This window comes from Oncorhynchus clarkii, chromosome 2, assembly GCF_045791955.1.
Source record: "Oncorhynchus clarkii lewisi isolate Uvic-CL-2024 chromosome 2, UVic_Ocla_1.0, whole genome shotgun sequence".
Lineage (NCBI taxonomy): Eukaryota > Metazoa > Chordata > Actinopteri > Salmoniformes > Salmonidae > Oncorhynchus > Oncorhynchus clarkii.
This window is the reverse complement of record NC_092148.1, coordinates 4,492,738-4,505,237: the sequence shown is the minus strand read 5'-3', so window position 1 is coordinate 4,505,237 and position 12,500 is coordinate 4,492,738. Positions and strand designations below refer to the sequence as shown.

General features: G+C 44.2%; 1 protein-coding gene across 2 annotated transcripts in view; it reads left to right on the top strand.

Moving 5' to 3' along the window:
* The window catches only part of LOC139419458 (TGF-beta receptor type-2-like), a 60,256-nt gene that overhangs the window by 35,657 nt on the left and 12,099 nt on the right, over positions 1-12,500 (top strand). For both annotated transcript variants that reach the window (XM_071169416.1, XM_071169407.1), the window contains exons 7-8: positions 1,574-1,879; positions 4,896-5,037. In XM_071169416.1, the coding sequence (XP_071025517.1) occupies positions 1,574-1,879; positions 4,896-5,037 (448 nt within the window). The remainder of the gene's footprint in view (positions 1-1,573; positions 1,880-4,895; positions 5,038-12,500) is intronic.

The window sequence follows — 12,500 nt, the reverse complement described above, 5'->3', positions numbered from 1 at the left end:
GTGTTGTTCACTAGTTCTAGATTACAGGGATACATACTGTGTTGTTCACTAGTTCTAGATTACAGGGATACATACTGTATATTGTTGTTCACTAGTTCTAGATTACAGAGATACATACTGTGTTGTTCACTAGTTCTAGATTACAGGGATACATACTGTGTTGTCCACTGTCTCTAGATTACAGGGATACATACTGTGTTGTTCACTAGTTCTAGATTACAGGGATACATACTGTATATTGTTGTTCACTAGTTCTAGATTACAAAGATACATACTGTGTTGTTCACTAGTTCTAGATTACAGGGATACATACTGTGTTGTTCACTAGTTCTAGATTACAGGGATACATACTGTGTTGTCCACTGTCTCTAGATTACAGGGATACATACTGTGTTGTTCACTGTCTCTAGATTACAGGGATACATACTGTGTTGTTCACTAGTTCTAGATAACAGAGATACATACTGTGTTGTTCACTAGTTCTAGATTACAGAGATACATACTGTGTTGTTCACTAGTTCTAGATTACAGAGATACATACTGTGTTGTCCACTAGTTCTAGATTACAGGGGTACATACTGTATATTGTTGTCCACTAGTTCTAGATTACAGGGATACATACTGTGTTGTTCACTAGTTCTAGATTACAGGGATACATACTGTGTTGTTCACTAGTTCTAGATAACAGGGATACATACTGTGTTGTTCACTAGTTCTAGATTACAGAGATACATACTGTGTTGTTCACTAGTTCTAGATTACAGGGATACATACTGTGTTGTCCACTAGTTCTAGATTACAGGGATGCATACTGTGTTGTCCACTAGTTCTAGATTACAGGGATACATACTGTGTTGTCCACTGTCTCTAGATTACAGGGATACATACTGTGTTGTTCACTGTCTCTAGATTACAGGGATACATACTGTGTTGTTCACTAGTTCTAGATAACAGAGATACATACTGTATATTGTTGTTCACTAGTTCTAGATTACAGGGATACATACTGTGTTGTTCACTAGTTCTAGATTACAGGGATACATACTGTGTTGTTCACTAGTTCTAGATTACAGGGATACATACTGTGTTGTTCACTAGTTCTAGATTACAGGGATACATACTGTGTTGTTCACTAGTTCTAGATTACAGGGATACATACTGTGTTGTTCACTAGTTCTAGATTACAGGGATAGGATGTAGATATATTCGCTCATACTTCAGTCTGACATCGTTAAAGTCCTTTAAGGTGACGTTCAAATGACAGGTGTTGTACATAACAAAGTCATCAACAATTGGATCATCTCTAACCAATCAGAGGTGTCAAAGCCACTTTTACCCACGTGTGTTCTGGCTCTGGCCCAACCCGTCCGGTTTTCTGGACCAATCAGAACAGTTAGAATGTGTTTGCGTGTTAGTCTGGGAGGAACTCAGATCCAGACTCATTGTGGAGAAGAAACTCCCGTCCGTGGGCGTGGCTTAGCGTCAGGCAAACAAACAGACCTGCCCCCTTTAACGCTAATTGTTTCTTTCTAACTGTTTCTCAACACTGTTGGTGTCTTTCTGTCCGTTGTAGATGTCGAAGCAGTACTGGCTGATCACAGCCTTCCACCCCCGAGGAAACCTTCAGGAGTACCTGACCCGTAACCTGGTCTCCTGGGAGGATCTACGGGGTCTGGGCGGGTCCCTGGCCTGCGGGGTGGCACACCTTCACAGTGACCACACGGCCTGCGGGCGGCCCAAAGTGCCCATCGTACACCGCGACCTGAAGAGCTCTAACATCCTGGTGAAGCAGGATCTGACCTGTTGTCTGTGTGACTTTGGACTGGGGCTCAGACTGGATAACACCATGACAGTGGATGATCTCGCCAACAGCGGACAGGTGAGAGGAAACTGGTCCTGTTGTTGATGTAAACATTACAGCCTTTATGACACTGTCGGTAGACGGCCTTGTCAACAGTCGGACAGTTGAGAGGAAACTGGTGTTGTTGTTGTTATTGTTTACAGTGTTGTTTCTGATGTAAACATAAGACCTTACAAACCCTATAACACAACCTGTAGTCTACATCCTGCTGTTCAAAGAGGGTGGTGTTTTATAGAGATATCAGAGTACTGAGTAAGATGCAGCCTACGTCCCGCTGTTCAGAGAGGGTGATGGTTTATAGAGATATCAAAGTACTGAGTAAGATGCAGCCTTACGTCCCGCTGTTCAGAGAGGGTGGTGTTTTATAGAGATATCAGAGTACTGAGTAAGATGCAGCCTTACGTCCTGCTGTTCAGAGAGGGTGATGGTTTATAGAGATATCAGAGTACTGAGTAAGATGCAGCCTTACGTCCCGCTGTTCAGAGAGGGTGGTGTTTTATAGAGATATCAGAGTACTGAGTAAGATGCAGCCTTACGTCCTGCTGTTCAGAGAGGGTGATGGTTTATAGAGATATCAGAGTACTGAGTAAGATGCAGCCTTACGTCCCGCTGTTCAGAGAGGGTGATGGTTTATAGAGATATCAGAGTACTGAGTAAGATGCAGCCTTACGTCCCGCTATTCAGAGAGGGTGATGGTTTATAGAGATATCTGAGTACTGAGTAAGATGCAGCTTTACGTCCCGCTATTCAGAGAGGGTGATGGTTTATAGAGATATCTGAGTACTGAGTAAGATGCAGCTTTACGTCCCGCTGTTCAGAGAGGGTGATGGTTTACAGAGATATCAGAGTACTGAGTAAGATGCACCTCCCTTTCAGTGTCAGACAGTCACTAGAATGGGATTTCTTTATTTACTGTAGATGCATATTTGTGGTTGAATGTTCTTTTGTTCTCTCACGAATGTTTTTCCCCACTGGCTGTTCTCAGTGTTAAGTCAGAACTGTTTGCTGACAGGATAGATCAGAGAGAGAGAGAGAGAGAGGGAGAGAGAGAGAGAGATAAAGAGAGATAAAGAGAGACAGGGAGAGACAGGGAGAGACAGGGAGAGAGACACAGAGAGAGAGGGAGAGAGAGAGACACAGAGAGAGAGAGTTAGAGAGAGAGACAGAGAGAGAGAGAGAGAGAGAGAGAGAGAGAGAGAGAGAGAGAGAGAGAGAGAGACACACACAGAGAGAGAGAAAGAGAGAGAGAGAGAGAGAGAGAGACACACAGAGAGAGAGAAAGAGAGAGAGAGTTAGAGAGAGAGACAGAGAGAGAGAGAGAGAGAGAGAGAGAGAGAGCAGCATAGAAAAGAGGTCAGGCTGTGTTGCGACATGCAGGGGAACTCCCTCAGTCAGTTGTATCAGTCTATCTTCTACCAGACTGAACTTTGTTCATGTGTGCCAGTCTGATTCAGGGGCTGGTAATGTAGCGGTAGAAACAGGTGCTCGGTTAAGCGGGTGGGGAACACAAACTAACAAACACACATCTTTCCCGTACTAACAAAGACCTAGATATTATTTAGGTTAAGCAGCTGTGTTTTTTTCCTTCTCCCCCCCCCCCCCCCTGACCATAAAAACTCTCCCCTGGAATCATGTTTCCTGATCGTGATCCAATATTATCCAAGACAAAAAAAAAAAGGACAATTCTAGTCTTAATTCTGGTTTATTACAGATGTCTTTCTTATTTTTTTTTAAAATGGGACACAGATGACAGAGGCCGGATATGAGCCATAAATGCAACAGAAAATAGAGCTGCTAGCAGCCATGCCCGGGGTTCAAGCTTAGGCCCCACCATCAGGACTAGTCGTAACACATCGCCCTTGGATGAGCTACTGCTGCACTTCTTTATCACGTTTGCCAAATATCAGAACTCAAAATCAAAACAAATCGTGCAATGTGCTTGTGATGGATGTTTGGACCATGTTGACTTGTTCTAACAACATGGCAGTTATAAGTCAATGCAAGTCAATATAAGTCAATATAAGTCAATGTAAGTCAATGCAAGTCAATATAAGTCAATATAAGTCAATATAAGTCAATGTAAGTCAATATAAGTCAATATAAGTCAATGCAAGTCAATATAAGTCAATGTAAGTCAATGTAAGTCAATGCAAGTCAATATAAGTCAATATAAGTCAATGTAAGTCAATGCAAGTCAATATAAGTCAATATAAGTCAATGCAAGTCAATATAAGTCAATATAAGTCAATGCAAGTCAATATAAGTCAATATAAGTCAATGCAAGTCAATATAAGTCAATATAAGTCAATATAAGTCAATGCAAGTCAATATAAGTCAATATAAGTCAATGTAAGTCAATGCAAGTCAATATAAGTCAATATAAGTCAATGCACGTCAATATAAGTCAATATAAGTCAATATAAGTCAATGTAAGTCAATGCAAGTCAATATAAGTCAATATAAGTCAATATAAGTCAAGGCAAAACTGAACTATACTTTACAGGTTAGCTAGACTAATATCCCTGAGCATCTGTGCCAAATTTCATTACTCTGAGTCAAACTGATCAGGCGATATAAACATGTGGCCTTTACAGCGTCACTGTGTTCCATCTGAGTGTGCTCAGATACTCTGTCTCCTCTAACAAAGTTATTTGGTGACTCATGTTTGTGTCTCTCCCCTCTGTCTCTCTCTCTGTCTCTCTCTGTCTCTCTCTGTCTCTCTCTCTGTCTCTCTCTCTCTCTCTCTCTCTCTGTCTCTCGCTCTGTCTCTCTCTCTCTCTCTCTCAGTCTCTGTCTCTGTCTCTCTCTCTCCCTCTCTCTCTCTCTCTCTCTCTCTCTCTCTCTCTCTCTCTCTCTCTCTCTCTCTCTCTCTCTCTCTCTCTCTCTCTCTCTCTCTCTCTGTCTCTGTCTCTTTTGTGACTATGTTGAGACTATGTTGACACTACGTTGTGACTATGCTGAGACTACATTGAGACTATATTGACACTACGTTGACACTACGTTGACACTACGTCTCTGTGTCTGTGTGTTACAGGTGGGCACCGCCAGGTACATGGCTCCTGAAGTGTTGGAGTCCAGGCTGAACCTGGAGAACATTGAGTCGTTCAAGCAGACAGATGTCTATTCTATGGCTCTGGTGTTGTGGGAGATCACCTCCCGCTGTCATGCCATCGGAGGTACACTCACTCACTCACTCACTCGCTCACACACTCACTCACTCACTCACTCACTCACTCACTCACTCACTCACACACACACACACACACACACAGACACACACACAGACACACACTCACACATATACACACTCACACCGACACACTCACTCACTCACTCACTCACTCACTCACTCACTCACACACACACACACACACACACACACACACACACACACACACACACACACACACACACACACACACACACACACACACACACACACACACACTCACTCACTCACTCACTCACTCACTCACTCACTCACTCACTCACTCACTCACTCACTCACTCACACACACACACACATGCACACACACATGCACAACCCAGATTAAGCCTACTTCCTTAGCCTATAAGCTTCCTGGACGATGCTAAGATCATGCTCAATGGAGCAACAGGAACAGGAACAGGAACAGGCTTAATATGGGACAGGAACAGGAACAGGCATACTATGGGACAGGAACAGAAACAGGAACAGGCTTAATATGGGACAGGAACAGGAACAGGCTTAATATGGGACAGGGAAGGCGTCTGAACGTTGGGGGTTGCTTGACTGAGGAATATGAAAAATTGACATTGTAGTAGCTCAATTATGATTGGCTCTTCTTTAAACCCACACCAATCATATTATCCCAACAGCATGTGGTATTGGTTTGTGTTTTAAATCTCTGATCCGTTGTCTGTGTGTGGAGAATGACTAGCCTGTCCAACCCACAGCGTTGGTGGTTTCCACAGCTCAATCAGCTGTTGTTCCTCCACTAACTTAACAGTTCACACTATTCCCAAAATAGTACACTACTCTAGAGCCCTATTCCCTAAATAGTACACTACTCTAGAGCCCTATTCCCTATGTAGTACACTACTCTAGAGCACTATTCCCTATATAGTACACTACTCTAGAGCACTATTCCCTATATAGTACACTACTCTAGAGCACTATTCCCTATATAGTACACTACTCTAGAGCCCTATTCCCTATATAGTACAGTATCTCATGCAGTAACTAGTAGTGTGGTGGTAGATCACCTCATACAGTAACTAGTAGTGTGATGGTAGAGTATCTCATACAGTAACTAGTAGTGTGATTGTAGAGTATCTCATACAGTAACTAGTAGTGTGATGGTAGATCACCTCATACAGTAACTAGTAGTGTGATGGTAGATCACCTCATACAGTAACTAGTAGTGTGATGGTAGATCACCTCATACAGTAACTAGTAGTGTAATGGTAGAGTATCTCATACAGTAACTAGTAGTGTAATGGTAGATCACCTCATACAGTAACTAGTAGTGTGATGGTAGAGTATCTCATACAGTAACTAGTAGTGTGTGATTGTAGAGTATCTCATACAGTAACTAGTAGTGTAATGGTAGATCACCTCATACAGTAACTAGTAGTGTGTGATTGTAGAGTATCTCATACAGTAACTAGTAGTGTGATGGTAGATCACCTCATACAGTAACTAGTAGTGTCATGGTAGAGTATCTCATACAGTAACTAGTAGTGTGATTGTAGAGTATCTCATACAGTAACTAGTAGTGTGATGGTAGATCACCTCATACAGTAACTAGTAGTGTGATGGTAGATCACCTCATACAGTAACTAGTAGTGTGATGGTAGATCACCTCATACAGTAACTAGTAGTGTGATGGTAGATCACCTCATACAGTAACTAGTAGTGTGATGGTAGATCACCTCATACAGTAACTAGTAGTGTGATGGTAGATCACCTCATACAGTAACTAGTAGTGTGATGGTAGATCACCTCATACAGTAACTAGTAGTGTGATGGTAGATCACCTCATACAGTAACTAGTAGTGTGATTGTAGAGTATCTCATACAGTAACTAGTAGTGTGATGGTAGATCACCTCATACAGTAACTAGTAGTGTGATGGTAGATCACCTCATACAGTAACTAGTAGTGTGATGGTAGATCACCTCATACAGTAACTAGTAGTTTCATGGTAGAGTATCTCATACAGTAACTAGTAGTGTCATGGTAGAGTATCTCATACAGTAACTAGTAGTGTGATGGTAGAGTATCTCATACAGTAACTAGTAGTGTGATGGTAGAGTATCTCATACAGTAACTAGTAGTGTGATGGTAGAGTATCTCATACAGTAACTAGTAGTGTGATGGTAGAGTATATCATACAGTAACTAGTAGTGTCATGGTAGAGTATCTCATACAGTAACTAGTAGTGTGATGGTAGAGTATCTCATACAGTAACTAGTAGTGTCATGGTAGAGTATCTCATACAGTAACTAGTAGTGTCATGGTAGAGTATCTCATACAGTAACTAGTAGTGTCATGGTAGAGTATCTCATACAGTAACTAGTAGTGTGATGGTAGAGTATCTCATACAGTAACTAGTAGTGTGATGGTAGATCACCACATACAGTAACTAGTAGTGTGGTGGTAGATCACCTCATACAGTAACTAGTAGTGTGTGATGGTAGAGTATCTCATACAGTAACTAGTAGTGTGTGATGGTAGAGTATCTCATAGAGTAACTAGTAGTGTGATGGTAGATCACCTCATACAGTAACTAGTAGTGTCATGGTAGAGTATCTCATACAGTAACTAGTAGTGTGATGGTAGAGTATCTCATACAGTAACTAGTAGTGTAATGGTAGATCACCTCATACAGTAACTAGTAGTGTGTGATGGTAGAGTATCTCATACAGTAACTAGTAGTGTGATGGTAGATCACCTCATACAGTAACTAGTAGTGTGATGGTAGATCACCTCATACAGTAACTAGTAGTGTGATGGTAGATCACCTCATACAGTAACTAGTAGTGTGATGGTAGATCACCTCATACAGTAACTAGTAGTGTGATGGTAGATCACCTCATACAGTAACTAGTAGTGTGATGGTAGAGTATCTCATACAGTAACTAGTAGTGTGATGGTAGAGTATCTCATACAGTAACTAGTAGTGTGTAATGGTAGAGTATCTCATACAGTAACTAGTAGTGTGATGGTAGATCACCTCATACAGTAACTAGTAGTGTCATGGTAGAGTATCTCATACAGTAACTAGTAGTGTGTGATGGTAGAGTATCTCATACAGTAACTAGTAGTGTGGTGGTAGATCACCTCATACAGTAACTAGCAGTGTGATGGTAGATCACCTCATACAGTAACTAGTAGTGTCATGGTAGATCACCTCATGCAGTAACTAGTAGTGTGTGATGGTAGAGTATCTCATACAGTAACTAGTAGTGTGATGGTAGAGTATCTCATACAGTAACTAGTAGTGTGATGGTAGAGTATCTCATACAGTAACTAGTAGTGTGTGATGGTAGAGTATCTTATACAGTAACTAGTAGTGTGATGGTAGATCACCTCATACAGTAACTAGTAGTGTGATGGTAGATCACCTCATACAGTAACTAGTAGTGTGATGGTAGAGTATCTCATACAGTAACTAGCAGTGTGATGGTAGATCACCTCATACAGTAACTAGTAGTGTGATGGTAGAGTATCTCATACAGTAACTAGTACTGTGATGGTAGAGTATCTCATAGAGTAACTAGTAGTGTGATGGTAGATCACCTCATACAGTAACTAGTAGTGTAATGGTAGATCACCTCATACAGTAACTAGTAGTGTGATGGTAGATCACCTCATACAGTAACTAGTAGTGTGATGGTAGATCACCTCATACAGTAACTAGTAGTGTGGTGGTAGATCACCTCATACAGTAACTAGTAGTGTGATGGTAGATCACCTCATACAGTAACTAGTAGTGTGATGGTAGATCACCTCATACAGTAACTAGTAGTGTAATGGTAGATCACCTCATACAGTAACTAGTAGTGTGATGGTAGATCACCTCATACAGTAACTAGTAGTTTCATGGTAGAGTATCTCATACAGTAACTAGTAGTGTGATGGTAGATCACCTCATACAGTAACTAGTAGTGTGATGGTAGATCACCTCATACAGTAACTAGTAGTGTGATGGTAGATCACCTCAGCTCCTGCATGGCTCCCAGGAGGAGGAATCTGTGGAATGTTTACAGAACTCTTTCCCTTCTTTGGGCAGGAGGGGAGATGGGTTGGTGAGAGTGTGAGGAAGTGAATGAGTGAGTCTGGAGTGGGAAGTGGGGTGTATGTGTGTGTGTAAACGTCAGGCCATATGTTTGAAAGCATTGCAGGGGTTAGACAGTGTGTGCTACTCTTTAACCTGCGACCGACATCTCTTGATGAAAACACTGATAATAGACAGATAGAAGACATTATAAATCCTCTCAGCTGGAATGAGGCTTCTCAGCTTCCTAATGCTCCTCTGAGACTTCTCAGCTTCCTAATGCTCCTCTGAGACTTCTCAGCTTCCTAATGCTCTTCTGAGGCTTCTCAGCTTCCTAATGCTCTTCTGAGGCTTCTCAGCTTCCTAATGCTCCTCTGAGGCTTCTCAGGCTTCCTGATGCTCCTCTGAGACTTCTCAGCTTCCTAATGCTCCTCTGAGGCTTCTCAGGCTTCCTGATGCTCCTCTGAGACTTCTCAGCTTCTTCTCAGTGTCCTAATGCTCCTCTGAGACTTCTCAGCTTCTTCTCAGTGTCCTAATGCTCCTCTGAGACTTCTCAGCTTCTTCTCAGCTTCCTAATGCTCCTCTGAGACTTCTCAGCTTCTTCTCAGCTTCCTAATGCTCCTCTGAGACTTCTCAGCTTCTTCTCAGTGTCCTAATGCTCCTCTGAAATGTCTGTAAAGTTTGTGGTTGCAGTTGTGTGTGTGTGTGTGTGCGTGCGTGTGTGTGTGTTGTAGTTGTGTGTGTCTCTACTGTATATCAGACCCAGTACAGGAGACTCTGGTCCAGTCCTCTCTACCCAGGGCTTATCTACGGGGGGGGGGCTTGGACAGTTGCAGTGAAATGGATACTGGTGGTGGCCTGACTGCACTTCTCCTCTTGCCTCTCTTCAAGCCAACAACAGCACGACTAGAGGACACAAATACAGCCCTGCTGTTGTTGTGGTAGTTCCACCTCTCTCTCTCTCTCTCTCTCTCTCTCTCTCTCTCTCTCTCTCTCTCTCTCTCTCTCTCTCTCTCTCTCTCTCTCTCCCTCTATCTTTCTGGATTGAATTTGTGTGTCCTGAATTAGCCCAGGGTTGCGGTGGGCTGAACCAGGCAGCAGGACGGCCAGTCTATAAGCAGTGGAGTAGGACAAGGGTGAGGAGAGGACCTGCCAGTCAGCCTGCCTGGGGAGGATGGGGAATGCCTCTGCCTGGCCCTGGGAGACAGAATAGTAAGGTGGGCAGCAGGTGGCAGAGCAGGGCTGCCTGGGGAGGAAGGGGAATGCCCCTGCCTGGCCCTGGGAGACAGAGTAGTAGGGTGGGCAGCAGGTGGCAGAGCAGGGCTGTCTGGGGAGGATGGGGAATGCCCCTGCCTGGCCCTGGGAGACAGAGTAGTAAGGTGGGCAGCAGGTGGCAGAGCAGGGCTGCCTGGGGAGGAAGGGGAATGCCCCTGCCTGGCCCTGGGAGACAGAGTAGTAGGGAGGGCAGCAGGTGGCAGAGCAGGGCTGTCTGGGGAGGAAGGGGAATGCCCCTGCCTGGCCCTGGGAGACAGAGTAGTAAGGTGGGCAGCAGCTGGGACCCCTACAGCCAGACATTCCATCCATCTCCACCGGGCTTGAATTACCTACAGCAACAACAGCCACAGCACCAGGTTAGCTACCCCCACAGCAGTATCCCTGGCTACGGAGTCTACTTCCTCTCTCTCTCTCTGTCTCTCTGTCTCTATGTTTCCCTGTCTCTCTCCCTCTCTCTGTCTCTCTCGCTCTCTCTCTGTCTCTGTCTCTCTCTCTCTCTCTCTCTGTCTGTCTCTCTCTCTCTCTCTCTCTCTCTCTCTCCCTGTGTCTCTCTCTCTCTCTCTCTCTGTGTCTCTGTCTCTCTGTCTCTCTCTCTCTGTGTCTCTGTCTATCTCTCTCTCTCTCTCTCTCTCTCTCTCTCTGTCTCTCTCTCCTCTGTATCCCTCTCTCTCTCTCTCTCTCTCTCTCTCTCTCTCTCTCTCTCTCTGTCTCTCTCTCTAGATACTGCAGCTCTCCCGTCTCTCTGGTTTACACAAGGTACTGAGTTACTTACTGTTGATGGCCTATACTCCTTGATGAGTTGAAGTAAGGAAGTGTTTGTTTCTGCCTGAGCACCAATGGTTCACAGACAAGCTCGGAAATGTGTAGTGCTCAGTACTGACAACTCACACATACCCCGAGTGGACAAATCATTAGGAACACTTGGTCTTTCCACAACATAGACTGAACAGGTGAATCCAGGTGAAATCCATGATCCCTTATTGATGTCACTTGTTAAATTCACTTCAATCAGTGTAGATGAAGGGGAGGAGACGGGTTTAAAGAAGGATGTTTAAGCCTTGAGACAATTAGAGACATGGATTGTGTCTGTGTGTCATTCAGAGGGTGAATGTACAAGACAAAAGATTGAAGTGCCTTTGAACAGGGTATGGTAGAAGGTGCCAGGCGCACCGGTTTGTGTCAAGAACTGCAACGCTGCTGGGTTTTTCACACTCAACAGTTTGTATCAAGAACGGTCCACCACCCAAAGGACATCCAGAAAACTTGACACAATTGTGGGAGGCATTGGAGTCAACATGGGGCCAGCATCCCTGTGGAACGCTTTCCACACCTTGTAGAGTCAACGTGGTTCCAGCATCCCTGTGGAAGGATTTCGACACCTTGTAGAGTCAACGTGGGGCCAGCATCCCTGTGGAAGGCTTTCGACACCTTGTAGAGTCAACGTGGTTCCAGCATCCCTGTGGAAGGATTTCGACACCTTGTAGAGTCAACGTGGGGCCAGCATCCCTGTGGAAGGCTTTCGACACCTTGTGGAGTCAACGTGGGGCCAGCATCCCTGTGGAAGGCTTTCGACACCTTGTAGAGTCAACGTGGGGCCAGCATCCCTGTGGAAGGCTTTCGACACCTTGTGGAGTCAAAGTGGGGCCAGCAACCCTGTGGAAGGCTTTTGACACCTTGTAGAGTCAACGTGGGGCCAGCATCCCTGTGGAAGGCTTTCGACACCTTGTAGAGTCAACGTGGGGCCAGCAACCCTGTGGAAGGCTTTCGACACCTTGTGGAGTCAACATGGGGCCAGCATCCCTGTGGAAGGCTTTCGACACCTTGTGGAGTCAACGTGGGGCCAGCATCCCTGTGGAAGGCTTTCGACACCTTGTAGAATCCAGGTCCGGATTAATTGAGGCGGTTCTGAGGGCTAAAGGGGGTGCAACTCAATATTAGGAAGGTGTTCCTAATGTTTTGTACACTCAGTACTTTCTGTTGGTCTCAGATACACTACATGATCAAAAGTATGTGGACAGCTCCTCGTCAAACATCTCTTTCCAAAATCATTGGCGTTAATATGGAGTTGGTCCTCCCCTTTGCTGCTATAACAGCCTCCACTCT